General features: G+C 41.1%; 1 protein-coding gene across 1 annotated transcript in view; it reads left to right on the forward strand.

The window, feature by feature from the left end:
* Window positions 1-17,764, forward strand: part of LOC124174231 — a 167,959-nt gene that overhangs the window by 126,717 nt on the left and 23,478 nt on the right. Inside the window, exon 4 of the mRNA XM_046553324.1 lies at window positions 17,037-17,116. Within this exon, the coding sequence (XP_046409280.1) occupies window positions 17,037-17,116 (80 nt within the window). The remainder of the gene's footprint in view (window positions 1-17,036; window positions 17,117-17,764) is intronic.

Here is a 17,764-nt window from a genome sequence, read left to right on the forward strand (position 1 = left end):
ATCCACTACCGTTGATTTGTTCTATTTGTGGTGTTATTATAAATCAGACTTTCTCTTATGAGGAGCGCAAACCTCTTTTAGGTTATTTTCTCTGTATTGTCGATGTATTATTTCATTTCTGGTCCTTCCACCCGCACATCAGGTGGTGGATTTTTGGGTGGTCAGTAGTGATCTCTTATCTGATAAATTCCCATGAACAGGTTGGTTAAATGTTGAAGTTGTTTCGAGTTTCCCACCAGGTGAGGCTCTCCATCTTTGCCGACGTTTCGATAGCGTCGTCCATCGTCGTCAAGCCCTTATGACGATGGACTACATGGCTATCGAAACGTCGGCAGAGATGAAGAGACTCACCCAGTGGGAAACCCGAAACAACTTTAACATCATCATACGCCGGGAAAGACTCAGATCTTTCTTCAGGTTACCTAAACCTTACGAAAACCTAAAGAAAATACCGCTCATTAATTATGTCGTCTCTCGTATTTCACGATTTCTTGTAGCTTTCACTTTATAAGTTGGGTTCTGGTTATTGATTTAACTTTTTGAAACCATTGCTTCCTTATAACCACCACTGCCGTTTTCTGAGGTTATAAATCCTGCCTATGTATGTATTTAATGGCTGTGGCAGCAAATTACCCTGGGAGAATGGATCGAACACGACCGGATATGGAAATAGTCAACCAGAAATTCGTTGTATGCATAGGAAAAATGTTGAGTTCTCAGTTTTCGTTTGAGGCAAGAAATTTTTGATTTGTTTTTGTTTTCGCCTAATAGCCACTCAAGTTGTGCTGGGCTTGATGCTTTCCGGAAATTGAATTTGGGGTCGTAGTGAGTGTAGTGAGTCATTGGGGGAGGAGGTTTCCGTGGCAAGCACGCGTTACTCTCCCCCCCTCCACAATAGTATATCGGGAAGCTTTCCGCAAGCCCTGCCTGTAAATTTTAATTCTGCGATGACGGAGCAACTTTCCTCACAGCTTTTTTCTGGCCTCAGGCTTACACAATTTTACTTTTTAATGGATCTTTATCTAGCGATTTCATGAAATAACCTCACGGCATATATGATTTACGTTATAGAATGTGCTACATCAATATTCTCAGTGTAATGTATGGCTAGGTATAATCCTTTAGCATTTTTTAAAAACTAAACATAATCCTAATAATGGACCAAAGTTTCATCGAATAAAAATGTTTGATGCTATTGGTAAAAGTGCTCAGATTCCCTTTTCGTCTTGGTTACCTATGTATCAACTTATCTCTTTAGGCAGTATTGTCCTCCTTTTTATCTCATACGGGTTTAGTTTCTGCTCCTTTTGAAGCCTTCTCAAATTTTAAGTAATATTTTTCGTCGAGACTTGAGTGGATCTGAAGGGGAGGATTCCTTTATATGCATTAGAAAAAAATCCGTAATTAATGCGTTGGCATTTCGCGAATCTTATTTGTGGGAGAAGTCAACGATTTAAAGTACTGTTTCATCTCCCAGTTCATGAACCAGTAAATAACCAATATTTTCTTAGGTTTTTCTTTAATTTTACTTGGGTCTGTTAGATTTAACGTTAATTAACCTTGTCGCTGACAATGTTTTACAATCGATAGCAGCTGATTAAAACATACCAACGGAGATGAATAAGAAATATTCCTCCCACAATATCATAGGGGGTTTTATTATTATATTACTAAGACAATGGTACTGCAAAAAAAATTTTAAAGACGGTAAAACGGAGGATAACGGAAAACTTCATAACTCTTGGGTTTAGAGTATTTCGCCGTGATTAAAGGACCGCGCGGTTTAAATGAGAAATTTTGTTGGTACTCATTTTTATTTATTTATTTATTTCCATTACCCCATAAACAGCATATCTACGGCCTTTACAATAGGGAATTAACACTTAGCAATGAAGGGCATTCACACACTCTCATGTCCTGGATTAGGGTAACTTACCCAGGCGGGACTCGAACCTTCGGTTTGGCAGGCGAGGACTTTACCCCGCCGCCACCGAGGTCGGCGTCATGTTTCTACAACCGACATAATTTTATCGAATAGAATTGGACCCAATCCTGAATAAGTAAATAATGTAGGCTTATTATATTTGTTGAATTTTAAATAATTTATAGCTTATTTTCGTGTTCTTTGAGTGATTAATTTCCATCAAGATCACGATGAGCTATTTGTCACGTTGAGCCGTCTTGTTGCTGTCATACCGTACGCCCTCTAATATATTTTCTGGCTGATTTTTTAGTCTATTTTCTGCGCAATATATTTCAAATAACTCCTGGTTCACTAGAGATGTATTGCATTTTTAATAGATAAAAAGAAAGTATATTTCACTACTCTCGTAATCTTAATGATTAAATTATCAGTCTAACTTTTCGCATGACAATTCCCCCAAAAAAATTTTTTTTCTCCAGGTCATAAAATTTATTAATGAATCATTATAGTTGGAATAAATAATTAGGTGTGTATGTTTGTCTATATGCTTCAAAGAAGTTGAAACTGCCAGCCTTCCATCTATCGCCTGTAACTGTACTGAGATTACTTTTGCCAATGTATCGAAAGATATCCAAGTGATTCCTTTCCTAATTCGAGATTCTAGCTCCTCTCCTTGTTGGTTACCAACTCTTATAGTTGTCGGGGGCCATACTTTTGCCTTAAATTGTGGGAACCATTCTTGTCAATATTTACTACGTCGTCATAGCCGTCAACGTATTTATCTCGACATCGAGCCTACCCCAGTTTCCTCGCGTGCCTTCTGTTCGTGGCACCCCTCCGTCTCGTGTGCGCTCGATCGTGTATGACCGCACATACGCTCGGTAGAACTCCGCAATTACTGCGAAGGACACCACCGCTGCTGCTCATTTACGCCAAATAGGCCTCACGGGGAAGGGGGTGTGTGTGTGTTGGGGAAATATTTTGGAGCGAGAGCGCGGAACGCAAGCATGTAGGGCCCACTATTGTAGCGCTTGTGCACATTTGGGGGGGTTGGAGGGGTGGGCAGGGAAGATTATTATTGCACTAATTCCAATTTCGCAATGGACATCAAAATTACACGTAAGCAACAATCTCTTGCCTAAAAATGCGTGACCATTGCAAGAGATACTATGGTTTCGATGTTGACGGGAAAAGCGTGGAGATTCCTCGAAAACATAGGTGAAAGCTATGTTTGGGAGAGGGGAGAGAGAGAAGTTGGGTGTTTTTGAGCACTTATTCATGGTGAGTATCAGGCAGAATGATTTTGATGATTGGAAGGCGAAAACAGTAAATTGCTGGCCAATAAGACAAGTTCTTCAGTTTCAACAGTCGGATTTACCTTCTCATTGCGTTGGCTTTGAGAAAGAATATTTTCATTCATAAACATCAACTTTCAAAATCTTGCAATTGGCTAAAAGTGCCTCTTCACTCAATTCTCGGAATATCCTTTCATATTTACTTATCTTCCACGTTTTACTGCTCCCATGAACAATCAGATGGACTGTTTACGAGTTCACTTTGTAGAATTTCATTGTGATCAGATAGAAACAGCTGTAGTAATTGTCCACACTATTTCATTCACTCAATCGGTTTCAACGCATAGACATTATTATCAAGAGCTGCCTAAGCTGTTATTAATGTGTAAACGTAGTCTCAGCTGAGACAGTGTAAAGGTGCTGTCTCAGCTGTGGAAGGCCTTGATAAGGACGCATGAAAGTTGAAACCGGTTGAGTGAATAAAATAATGTGGACAATTACTACAGCTGTATTTTCTATCTTATTTCATAAACAACCCCTGCATTTCGAAAATTATTCGCGAAAGAGGAGCCTGGGGTTTTTTAGTGGGGGGGTGGGGGGAATAGCGGCGTGAGGGTAGGGGTGGCGGCGGCGGCGTTGTGTGGGGCGGAGTGCGGTCAATACCACGCGCGCTGTGTTCGGAGCCAAGAGACGTCGTCGGGCAGTCTGCTGTGCTCGTTCGCCCCACTGCCTGCCCGCAACCCTACCCCCTCCCACGTTACCCTCACTTTCCTTCCGTCCCCCTCCTCTCCCTCGGCTGCCCGTCCTAAAAAGGGTATCCGGGCGGAGGGTAGTGGGTTATATAGGCGAGGGGAATGGAAGAGTCGTCGGTGCCCCCTTGCCAATTCTCTCCCCTTACGCACTGCTCACGCAGCAATTGTTCCCATCATAATGACGGAGAGCTTTCTCTCTGACCCTGGGTCAGTCCGGTTCTACCTCCCTTCCTATGCCCAGAAATGTCTCTTCAGGTAAAAATTAGAAGAATCCTCGGAGCCCCATGGTTCATTAACCCCTTCCACTCCAATTCATTTCCTGAATATCGTGCTCCTATTCTCTATTTCTTTTTTCTGTGGTTATTTTTAAATGGAATGGCAGGTGATGAAATGATATTTTGTAGTTTGTAATCAACGAAGTAAAGTGTAATTATTAGAGATTTTATTATTACCATGCAGACCCTAACGTGGGGGGAAACCCGAGAAGCTTTCATCAATTACTTCATATTGTTCATGAACGAACCCTCTTCCCGTAAGAACGTCACGGTCACAGCTATCGCTTCTCATATAAATTGACTTTATTTCTTTCAATGCATCATATTTAATTAAATATGAGGTTTTTATGAACATTATGGATGTTTTTAACATTATTGAGCCTTCAAAACATTTATATTGTTTCCCTAAATAGTGCTAAAATTATGAAAATCTGATAACGAGCTACAGTCATCAATTTTCGATTTGGCATCAGAAGTTCATGACGAGCTAGACTCGTCTTTTCATCGCAAGGGATCGGTAAAGAAATATCAGAAAGGGGCCAAGTTTACTCTATTATTGACCAATATGAAATCTGTACTTACGCGATTTTCAAAAACTTTTCACTCCACAAATAATTTACTTACCTTTGGGATTACACCCCATCACCCTCAAACAAACACGAAGTCCCCAAACCGCCCTTGACCCTTCCCACCCCATTTAACTGAATCTATGCCATGACATCACCACACTTTTAACTTGTTAGAAACCAATTTTAAAAGTGATAGGTATACCGAGTAGACAGCTGCAAAGTTGGGAATTAGAGTTTCTTCAAAAAAATACAGCGATGTTTCAGCGTTCAGGTAAAAATATGCTGCGCAGGCGAAAGTGGCGGGTTGCTTTTCCGATCCATTGTTTATTTTCGTTGCGGGAGTCCTCGCGAGGGTCTTGTTGGTGATTGACGTTTCTATTTAGAACCGTCGACCTTTCGTTTATTTCAGAACGGTCTAGCACCCCAGCCGAGCGTGTTGAGGGTTGTATACGTAATTGTTTAATTATTCTTCCTCGTGATCGTGGTTACATATTTTGTCCGTACATAGGAACGATCATACGTCCACTTGTGTTGATTTTTGGATTGTAAATTTATCCATATTTGGTGCGTTAATGAGTTATCCTTCGAGAAAAAACCATTACCCATGGAAAATATCTGTCCAGTGTCACATACTTTGTGGTGGCGAAATTCACTTACATCTCAGCTACCTTCTGGTTGCTGCGATTTGAGCGTATTAAGAGACTAATTTTATTTATCTGAAGGCGTCTCCACAGTTTTCCATGCATATTCGAGGACGTGAATATTGGGATTTTGTAAATAATCCCCTGGGGAGACTTATCTTAATTTCTTGTTTTGCAACTTCATGGAAGTTAATGGCCCCAGTTAAACCGGAAGCAAGTGGCATTAAGTAGCTGAAGACTTCGCCTTTTTTGCTTTTATCTCCTTATCGATGGAACAGAGTTATCTCTTAAGCTAAGAAACAAGCCGCAGGAATATAATGACTTCCGTTTCTCCAAATCAAAACTGGAAGTTTGTCGTCAGAGGAAAATTCCTTTTGTGATCCGGCACTTCGTATATATAATGATTTACAAAATTCTCGTCTTCTGGATATTTGTTGTTAAGTCTGGATTTTGGTATACATTTATGACCTGGAATGAAAAGATAAGCTATTCAATACTGAATATTTACCTAATGATCCTTGAAAATTGCTCATTTATGATTAATTATCCCGGAATTTCAACCTTTCTATGCACGATTTTAAGTGAGACATACATTTCCGTAACTTAGTAGTCTACGTCGAAGTTATGAATTTAAAGTCGATGATTATGAATTCTTTTAAGAAAGAACGGCGTCATCGAATTCCTCGACTATGTATCCATTTTATATTTTCTCCTTCTTGCTGCATATGGTCTCTCTTGCTTCATATTTGGTGACTAGAGACTATTTTTCTGGTAGATTTATTAGATCCATAAGATGTAACATGAGTTTCAGGGGAGAGGGAGAAACATTTAGTTACAACCACTCTACAAGGCACTTGCCGGCCTCGGTGGCTCCGGGGTAAAGTCCCCGACTGCTAATCTAGAGGTCGTGGGTTTGAATCCCGCCTGGGTGGTTTGACCACCATCCAGGGTATGGATGTATGTGATTGTCAAACAAGTTAATTGTAAGAGAGGACTATCTAGTCCCAAATTCGCTTGTAATAAAGACTACATTATTATTATTATCATTATTATTATTACTACAAGGCAAAGGTCATTGAAGTGGTTTAGTCCATTAAAAATCGAAGGAGTTGTTGCACTTAATGGTTTTGTTCACGAAGCGTTTGCAACACCCCTCATGCATCATACAAGTGGTTCTGACCGGTCCCTGCTGGAATCCTCCTTCTTAAATGGGATAAGAGTTACCGTGAAGATCAGCCTATAGCTTTTATATACCTCATGGTTTTCCAGAGCTTCTTAATTAGTTGAAAATTTTGCACTGGTTTAATTGAAATTCGTGTTTAGTCTCTCTTTCTGTTCAGTTGATTTCCCTAAGCTTCTTCTCCCACGTTTGCTTGCATAGGTGATGGGTGAAGTCAACAAGCCACAGGCATGTGCTTGTCGCACATTCGGTTTGAGGGCCCAATTTGTTTCCTTGGGCTACGCGAGTATCATGTGTTCAAAGGTTTCACCCTGATCTGAACCAAAAACTCTGTGATTAGCCTTGTGCTCGTCTTACTAGGCCACGAAGCTGTCTTTGTGGACTGGTTTAACGGTATTCTGTTCTCTTTCGTTGCAGGGGAGGGATGAATTTCACTGTATGTATTCCTGATACGAATTGAGACGTCTTCGCATAACTGACTTAATAACTTTCCCGTCGCAGCTGTCTCTTCCTCTTGAGCTGCATTGTTCATTTCAAATGATCTGGTGCCTAATAAATTGGCCTTGTTTCGTATCATATTTGTAAGACAACACAATTTTGCGTTGCTATGGTAATAATCGTCAGCGTGATGGTCTAGAAGGTGCAGCAATTGGCTACTGACCAAATTATCTTCGATACAATACTTGTTTGAAGTTTTTTGTTATCTCCACAATTATTCCTTGCGGTACAAGGTGGACCACCAAAGAAACTGCCCCCCAAAACCCTTGGGAGACTCCCGTGGATTATTCCAGGGTACCCTCTATTCAAACCAACTTTCGGATTGAAACACTGTGTGATGATTTTTGTCATAAGAATGAATTTTATTTTTACCTTTTACCATGTATGCGGACTTGGTCTTGGAATTGCTTTTATTGCTTATTTATACTTGTCCTTGCATCTAATTTAGATAAATGTGAAATATAGAGACCTATACTCCTTTATAAAATTACGTATTATTGGGATAGCTATTACCTGACCGACCCCAAAAAAATTCACTTCTTTGCTTTAGATGGCAAGGAAGACCACATTCTTAGCCGCATAGCCAATTGAAACGAATATATTTTTTGAATCATTAAGTGTTCTTAGACTGTGGCGCTCTTGTGTGTATCGGTGTATCGTGTGCGCTCGGTCTCACAATCTCTCCTCTTGTGTTTCCCCTCCCTTGCATAGTCATCCTCCTCCAGAAACACCCCTGCCTTGCTTGCATCCCTTCATTCCAACCCCGACACATTCTCCGTCCCCCCCCCCCCCCCCCCGCCCCTTCGTCTCCATGGAAACGCTGTCTGGTCGCTCGGTCAGGGCGGAGAACGCCGGGGGATCTTGGCGAGGGAGGAAGGGGGACGTAACAGGGTCTGGATGTGTGCGAGAGTGCGTCGTCTTCTGCAGAGAATGTGCCGTGTGGGGGCGACTCACGAGACGACGACGAAAAAGAGCCAGACGGGCCGACGACATCTCCTCCGCCCACGCCTCCTGCATCGTTTCCCCACACTCCACTCACGCTCCGCCCGTCTACTGATCTTCGCACGGTGGAGATGCGGTACACATCGGTGTACCACTTAGTTCGGGATAATTTCCTCAATATATATCAAATGGTAGATTGGGTGGCATTTTTTACACTAGTACCCGATACATTTCTGGTACTGAAAGTGGTTTTTTGGTCATCTGCCAGATCGTCATCACTACTAAGGGAGATTAAAATAAAATTGAAATTGAATTTCATCCTCTAATATAATTTCCCCCGGTCAGTGAAATAATTTTTGAGGGTGATGTTGTTGAAAGTCCCCTAGAAAAAATTAAAATTTCGTAGTTTTTACCGATATACTATGAACAAGATTTTGAAAGTATGGTAAAATACTTTGGCTTAGGGTACCATAGACGAAGTGCTTTTCCCACTCGATACTGCTATTGTCAGTTTTTAGTAATAATACTTAGCGCGATTTTATCTTTGGTATTTGAGAACTTAATAGAGTTTCGAAAATAAGTTGGTAGAAGTGGAGAAAAATACGAGAGGAGTAGCGCCGTTATGTAGTACCAGAGAGTATGGTATTACCAACATTATTCATACGGGCGTCTTCTGTAATGTTACATCGGTATATTTTTATCAACACAATCATCGGCCAATAGGTATATTTTATGTGTATCGTAATTGGACATATGGATAACTCTTTTGTGCATCTTCTGCACATCCATAAGCTCTCACTCGCTCTCGCACTCACTAGCTCTATTTCGAACCAAGGTTCTGTTTACTTAGCCGTCGTCGTCTGGGTTTTTGGCGGGGAGTGACGGGCATTTGTTGGGAGAGAACGTGTTGCTTTACGTGCACTCTTCTCCTTACCTTCCCCTCCCCCCCAGACCACTTCCCCGCTCGTTTGTGTACTCATACAAAGGCCGCTTGATATGTCTGTCTGCTGCCCTTCTCCTTCTACCCCCTCCCCCCCTCCTTCTAGCCGTGTTTCCGCCTCGGCGTGAAGCCGCGGGAGGTGTATACAGCAGACAGACGTATCCCGCCCGCCCCCGGAGTCTGCAGGCGAAATCGTTCTGGTGACTGTCTTCCTCTTACTTAGCCGGATGCGGCTCGATTCCCGGCCATGCGCTTGAAAACGTGTGCTTTCCCCCTGGTGCGCCACAGGAAGGGTCTACCTTTCTTTCCCAATATGGGAGGAAATATATTAGGTTTTTTTTGCAATCGGTATAGTGTGTACTACTACCTTTTTTTCCTCTACAATTCCTCGATCGTCAGCTGGTACTGTGAAGGGGTTAGCAGAAATTATAGTAACTTGACAAAGTTGGAATGGTTGGCATGGTGTTGGGACATAACATCTACATCTACATAATACCCTGCGAGCCACCTCTAGGGTGTTTGGCAGGGGGTGATCAATCATCAACATTCAGCATGCAATAGGATCACCACATGCGCACCGTACTATCATAGAAATATTACGTATGATAGCAAAAAATACGTATATATTCATGCAAACACAAATCTTGCCAATGATTAGTAAAGAGAGGAGAAGTGAGAAGAAGAAACATGCGTTAAAACAAAATATTTATATGGTAACAGTAGGTATATTGCGGTTCAGAACATTTATGAAACGTGGTTACAGTGACAGGAGGAAGTGAAAATTCCAACTTGAAACTTCATTACATTTGTAAATTGACGCCATAACAGTCCACTTACCTCGCTCGCGCCGTCGTTCCATTTCTCCAATGGCGTAATGGAACAGCGCTTGCTGTCTTCCGGATGTTGTCAATAAAAACGTCTACTAAAGGCGTGTAAGTGCGGATTGGAAACCATCCTCATTTCTTCTTGACTAGCGAGTCTGAAAGATTGCGTTTTGACGGATGTAGGTACCTTTTTTTGTCCTCTAAATTAGCTTCTCCTCTCTTGAAAGTGATACTTTATTGGTGACGTGCCAGCAGAGGAGGTGTTGTTGGGTATTTTTTCTCTTTACGGAGACATACTTATTATTTTATCGAAGGGCCTTGTGATTATGTTGGCGTGTGAATCTCCGTATTCTCCATTCTACTCTGAGCCAGATGAGGTACAATAGCTATGAATGGTAGCCATAGATTCACTTAACTAACTTCTGTAAATAATTGGTTATTATTATATTAAATAGACTTGAGGAATAAGGTCTCCTTCCAGTTGAATCGCCTCATTCGTCAATCTGCATATGATAGCTAGTGCCATGCCAATTGCATCGTCCTCCTTGGTGGAGGAATAACAAAATCGTTATAGGAAATGAATATTTACGTGACGGATGCATATTGTTTGTTAAAAGCGAAACGATTCCTTACCAATCAACGGATATCCAGATATGTCTGTCTTTTTCTTTCGGTGACAGTATGCAGCAGTATAAGCTCACTCACTTCGTAACTAATAAGGTTTTAAAATTTATGGCTGCACATTTTATAAATATATTAAAGAATGGAATTATTTTGGGAGTCAAGCAGGAATGATGATGACCTTTAATTCTCTATCAGTCCCAATTTTCTTTTCCTTTCCATATTTCCTTTCCAGTTTCGAATCATATTAAAAGCCCTCTCAATTTTTTATGTTTTAGTCCGTCGCGTCGTTAGAATAAGTGTCACGCCTGTGAGGACCTTGCAAATTTCACGCAGTGGAGAAAAGAGAGGCTCCGAGAAGGACTGACCTTATGCTGTAATGTAAGCTCACTCCCATCCTAACTTAGGTTTTAAAATTTCTGCCCACAGATTTTATAGGTATATTGAAAGGTATCATTACTCAGGGAGTCAAACGGGAATGATGACGTCCTTTAATCCTCTTGTCGTTCCAGTTTTCATTTCCTTTCCGTTTTGAATCATATTTAAAGCCTTCTCAATTTTTTATTATTTTTCCGTCGCGTCGGTAGAATTAGTATCACGCCTGTGAGAACCTTACAAATGTCACGCATGAAAGAGAAGAGAAAATCCGAGAAGTACTCACAATTCAATCGACTCGGCTTTTACTTAGTGAAAATCCATGTTCAAATGAAAATACACAACCCTGGTGACTTTTCAATAAATAATTTTCCAGTGAAAGGTTACCAGGGTTGTGTATTTTCATTTCAAGTACTCACAATATGCAGAAATATAATCTCATTCACATCCTAACTAATAAGGTTTTAAAATTTCTGCCTGCAGATTTTTCAGATGTATTAAAAGATAGAATTATTGCGGGAGTCAAACAGGAATGAGGACGACCTTTGATCCTCATGTCGTTCCAATCACCCTATAGCTTTCATATACCTCTTGGTTTTCCAAAGCTTCTGAATTAGTTGGAATTCGTGCGCTGGTTTATTTGAAATTCGTGCATTAGTCTCCCTTTCTGTTCAGTTGGTCTCCATAAGCTTCTACTTCCACGTTTGTTTTCATAGGTGATGGGTGAAGTCAACAAGCCACAGGCATGTGATTGCCGCACACATTCGGTTTGAGGGCCCAATTCGTTTCCTTGGGCTACGCGAGTATCATGATCAAAGGTTTCACCCAGATCTAAACCAGAAACTATGATTATCCTTGTGATTATGATTAAAAACTTTTGGGCTATGTCGCCGCGTCTATTCTTGAGTGGCCCCAACGTTTCCCGACCGATGCTGGTCGCTTTTTCAAGGGATTATTAATCATAATCCCTTGATTGATCCCATTATTAAACATAATCCCTTGATTGATCCCATTATTAAACATAATCCCTTGAAAAAGCGACCAGCATCGGTCGGGAAACGTTGGGGCCATCCCAAGAATGGACGCGGCGAAGTAGCCCAAAAGTTTTTAATCATAATGACGAGCACCCGCGTAAGTTTTAACGAAGAATTATCCTTGTGCTCATTTTACTACGCCACTAAGCTCTCTTTGTTTCATTTTCATTTCCTATCCGTTTCGAATCATATTATGAACCTTGTTAATTTTTTTTTGTATTTAGTCCCATCGCGTCGGTATAATTGGGATCACGCGTGTGAAAACCTTGCAAATGTCACGCCGTGGGCCAGTGATGTTTTTCTGCGTGGGAATGGGGGAGGGAGGGAGGTGTAGGTCTAGACTGCAGATGTCGAGACGAAACGTGGCGTGTGGTACGAAGCGGCGGCGTGTCTATCCATCCATCCGCTCTCTCTCTCTCCCTTGTTCTTCTTCACGTTTTTGCGCTTTGCCATGCCTTCCGACCCTCCCGAGGAGGAGACCCGGGCACTGATTTGTTCCGTCTCCGAGAAGCTGCAGGCGACGGCCCGCCCTTTTTTTATCGCTCCCTCAATTTTTTCTCCGTCCTTGCTCGCCTCCCTCCTACCGTCTCTTTCGGACCTCAATTCTGGCCCATTCTCTTTCGTATTAGTCTTAAGGCCGTTTTACACGGGGCATGGAATTGCGCAGGTTAGAGCTGCATTTATTTTTAAATGGCGTGGAATTGCGCGAATGCATGAACGAAATTAGAACAGGGGCTATTTTGCCGTCTCGCATCCACGCATTCTCGCATGTGTTCTAGCAATTCACCGCTTTACACGACGCAATTTTGATTTCGCCTTCGCACGTACGTCAGATTGCGCTATTCCGTGTACCGTGTAAAACGGCCTTTACGGCTGCGATGGTTATCCTTTTCTAAGAGGAAATCGTCACCCGAGTACAACGCGTGGATTTCTTCGCAAATACTTGATAATCTAGAGCTTCTCAGTTTTAGTCAGGTCGTGCATTAATGTCAAGGTGTGAGTCCCTTGCTTTAACCACAAGAGTTTGGTCTCTTGATGTGGGTCATGTATAAATTATTCCTACGAATTCATTCGTGTCTAGCTGCACAGCATGGAAGGATTCCATCTAACTTAGAAAGCGCACTGTCATCATTAGTGGTTTTCTTTCCTTTTTTTGGCCTTGGGAGCTAAAATTTGTGTTTAGTTGATCTAATGGTCGGTAATATTTTATTCTTATTCCAGATAGCACATAGCAACTAATTATACATTCCCTTCTCTTAAAATGGTCGAAAAACGTGGCTCGAATGCTGATATATTTTTATCCTGAAAATACGTACGTGTGAGATCGATTGCTATTTGCTAATCGAAGGAGGGGTTAAGCAATTTTGGCGAGGGCGTGGCTCTGTGTGTGATTTCATCGAGTAGTCGATTGCATACCCTTTTGGAGCTGCTGGGATGGAATCCTCTTGTATATATCCTATACGTTTGCTATGCAGCTCACGGATGGGTTCTCGCTCCGTCTAGACTCGAGTCCCTTTCATTCCCCGCCTTTAGATTCCTCCCTAATCCTCTTGGAGGCCAGTGTGTTTGGCCTTTTCTTCCGATGCCATTTAGCCGTGTGGGAGCGCTGTGCGGTCCTTCCCTCCCCCTCTCCACCTGGAGGGCCATTTCCATGCCCTCTTTATTTCTTTCTTTATCTCGCTCGCACAATTCCTCATCCTACTCGTCACATCCTTGAGAACACCTTTTTCATCCATTATGCTCTTTTCAAGCTAATGCAAGTCACTTGGCGGTCGTTTTCTTATTTCCAACCTTCGCTCTTTTGAGTCTCCTGCTTAAGGTTTTGTGCCGGATGCAGTTCCCGCGTGGTCTCGTGGCTTCGAGATGAGATTTATTTCGAGTGTCAAAGCTCTCTCTCCTCATCTTGGATCCCTCTTCCCCCAGAAGAAGATCGAAGAGGGAGAGTCGTGTGCTATGGTTGATGTTCGTTGAAATGCCTTCCTCATGGGACTTACAATTAGTTAACCCGGTGAATCGGTTGTCGTGACCGGTCATCAATGCAGCCTCACGATGTTACTCTCATCGTGAGATTATAGCAAGCGGCGATTGATCCGTATTCTTGAGTTTTATCTCGAATCTTCTCGATTTCATCCCGACCATGATGTAATTGCGTTAGCCGTGGATTTTGACAGCATTATTGGTGTAATAGAATCTAAGGTTGATAATATTTTTTTTATAGAGAACGTACTTTTTCTTTCTCCGTTGCTCCCATAGCTAGTCAGATGTCTATAGTTACGGCGTTTTTTGTGCTTGTTTTTTTTCTCTTTTGTATAGCTTTAATCCGTAACTGAGTACCTCGACTGACCTCGTACATGTTGGGTGTAAGTAAATGTATTTTTAATAACTTAAATTATTATAATGTTGTGGTGCCAATTGGATTATCATTATTTCTACTGTCGTGCATATGGATGATAATCATCTCCGGCATTAATAGCTCAATTTCATGTATTTTTAGCCTTCAATCTGCAAAACTGTACTTGGAGGGACTTTAGACCTTAAGTGTGCAATACCTTCTAATGAAGCATATTTATGCTCTGGGGTAGCTAAAATATCTCTAATGCTATTTTGAATACGTATTCGGCGATTCCTTTATGATAGTAAAAGAGATGTTTGATCGATTCAACCTATTACGAGATTAGCGTCATCTAATAGGGACCTTTTTGTTTATATCCCTGGCTTGAGAATCTTTTATTTTTGCTTAATTTTTTGTTCTTTATTATTTTTTGCTCTACTTGGATTTATATTCTGAGCTAGTTCAGCTTTTTTGTGTCTTCTCTTAGTAGTATTTTCTGTTTTTCTCCGAAATAAAGTATATACTATTCATTTAAATTTTCTGAATCTTTTAGAATTTTACTTCTCTTCAGACTGCAGGATAGTTTTGGACTAAGGACGGAAGTTTTTGCTTTTCAGCTCGAAATATTGGCCAAGTTCTTTAAGGCCGTTTTCACGGGGCACGTAATTGCGCAGGTTAGCTCAGAAAACATACTGAAATTGCGAGAATGTGAGCTTGGAAGTAGAGCAGGGGGGATATTTTGCCGTCTCGCACCCCCGCATTCTCGCATGTATTATGGGAATTCACCGCTTTACCCGTCGTAATTTTGATTGCGCCTTCGTACATACGTCTGATTGCGCAATGACGTGCCCCGTGTAAAACGGCCTTAAAGAACTTGGCCAATATTTCGAGCTTTATTTTCTAATACCTTTTTATTAAAAAAAGAACCACCCAATGATTGTTTTATGTGATATGAACTACCACAATTTCACATCTAAATTATACGGGAAAAATCATTTTCGATCGAGCAATTCTCTGAGGCCCTTCGTGTCATAGTCGCCCAGGAGGAGGACACGGAACGGTTCTTTCTTTTTGAAGCGGATGTTTTGCACGCTTCCAATCGGGGGCTCGTGTTATTTGCTTTACACCATCGTCACAGTTGACTGAAGCGCGTCATTCACTGGCCAATGTTATGTCCCAACGACATCACCACGCCTACCCTGTTATGACTAACACACAGTCGCTCCTCATCCGTGTAGGTGGACAAAAAAAAACAGCGCGAAGGGGAGAGCCATCTGATGTTGACACTCCATTGAAAACATTAAAGAATTTAGTGGTTCGGTAGTACTTTCGCATTTAGAATTTCTCTCGTGGTAGTCAGTCCTAATTGTCCATTTGATTGCGAAATCCTGACTCCTTTTACGTTTTATTCTTTATTGCTGTCCGTGAAGAAAAATTACTATTTATACTTACAGGAAAATATTCCCTAAATTTTTCAGGGTAAGGAATGCTTTGATGTGGCCGTTCCTTTTTATGTTTAAACTGAATTTTAATTGTCCCCAATTCTTAAAATATTTGTTTCTGTCTCTTTTTCTACCTGTTATGCGGACGTTGTTATTCATTGATAACAGTGAAACATCTTAGTGCATCAACTCTTTTAATGCTCTGTGTAAGGAATAATAATTTAGACCTTATTCCTGTACAATAAGTATCCGACACTATTTTGTATAAACTTTCTTTCCTTCAGTTCTTCTGACTCAGATTTTGCATTGGGACCTAATTCTGCGATAAAGCACGTGATTAGGGGTTTATATAAAAGCTACTAGTGTTTTGGACTTTGAAACATTTTTTCTGATCATCTTCATGATAAAAGTTAACATTATGGATCCCTGTCCTGTTGAAGGCATCTCTGCGAGCGTGTCTGTAACGTCTCAATGGAAATCCCGCGCCTCTTTGGGACGGTACGGAAGTGAAGTTGGTTGGATTTACTGTACAGGTTGTCGCCCCTGTCTGCTGTGAGGACGTTTCTCATTGCTCGCCGAGCCCGATACAGTGCGTCCTCGCTACTCGGCGGCCGCATTGTCCGATTGCATCCACCCGGAACTGTTACACACGTCAAGTGAATGCCCTCCCCGCTTGGTCGTTCTTGTCAGATGCTTGGAACATGCTGGGAAAGCTACGCTTTCGTTTACTTCTGTTCATAATTTCGTTTTCATTTATTCCTCGGGCCAGTTTCATCCCTCTCCACAGTCCGTTGCGAATATCCTGTTAAGTGAGCGTGCAGTTAGGGCATTCTTATGAGTACGACCTTGGACTTAACCAGGAACGTCGACGAAGCGATTGAGCACGGATAGGTTTTTAGAGTTATGCAGCGTTTATGATCTTAGATTATCCTTTTTTTAAAACTATTGTCTAAATTTTTGTATTATTTTTTAGGCTTCGTTCTTGTTAGCTGGTACTGGAAGGGCATAATACAATGAAAAATGTTATAGTGGTACTATTCTAAGTTTAAAGGTCTGTTTTCACGGTACATTAACACGTGATTGTACTCGTAAATGTTTGAATGTATGAACGATTTTGGTGGACCGGAACGGAACATGTACGAATATATGAACCCAATTAGAACTGGTTCCATTTTCTGTCCACGCATTCGCACAAGTTGGCTGGTTATACGGTGCATTCTCATGTCCATTCACGCGTTTATACATTTAGACAGTAACTCGTGCAGGTTAATGTACCGTGTAAACAGGCATTAACAGTAAGGCCAATTTAATTATATTTTACTAATTTTTGAAATGTTAGTGATAAATTGATAATAATAAATTGGTAATTAATTTATATTGTCTTCTTTTCAGGGACTTACAATGGGATACAGAAATCTTCACTCAAGATTTGGTCTTCAGTTTCTGGAAGGATGTACCTCATCCAGCTGATGGTGAGGAGTTGCTCTCTTTTTGAGTCGCAATTAAAAGATTTATTCCCTTCTTGTGGATGGAATTTGGCGACAGTTTCGGGATGAATTTTTTTCTCCTCCACTTTCGTTATCTCCATCTTCCGAGGAACCTTATCAGTCATTGCCCCTGATATTTTTATCACTATATCATTTTTTGGCGTATTCTAGGAAATGCGACGCAGACAATGAGGAAGAGAATCTTTGTTGGTGTATTTTGATTTACATCACGATGTGTTATTCATCAGTCTCTATTTGTCCCTCTTATACCTTTCATCCTATTATGCATCCATATAGATAGGAGAAAGTTAAAAAAAAAGTAGATTGATGCTATGTTCTTGACGAGAGTTAAGTAAGTGCTTCTCAAGGCCTTTCAAATAGTGTGAGGTAGGGAAGTCCTTCAACGAAGAAGCTAGCCTTAGTTATTCATCCAGTCATTTGTTACTGAACATCGTGGTAGGGCACGTAATCTTCGAATTAAAGATCTGCTTTTCTTATTGCTAACTTATAATGGATATGAACTTGTCTGACTATACTGTGTATAAGTGTTGACGATTCTATTTCAAATCTACGTGTATACTTAAATCCTATTGCAAAACATAAACTATAATATTACACGCTTTACGCAATATT

This window comes from Ischnura elegans, chromosome 2 (assembly GCF_921293095.1).
Source record: "Ischnura elegans chromosome 2, ioIscEleg1.1, whole genome shotgun sequence".
Classification (NCBI taxonomy): domain Eukaryota; kingdom Metazoa; phylum Arthropoda; class Insecta; order Odonata; family Coenagrionidae; genus Ischnura; species Ischnura elegans.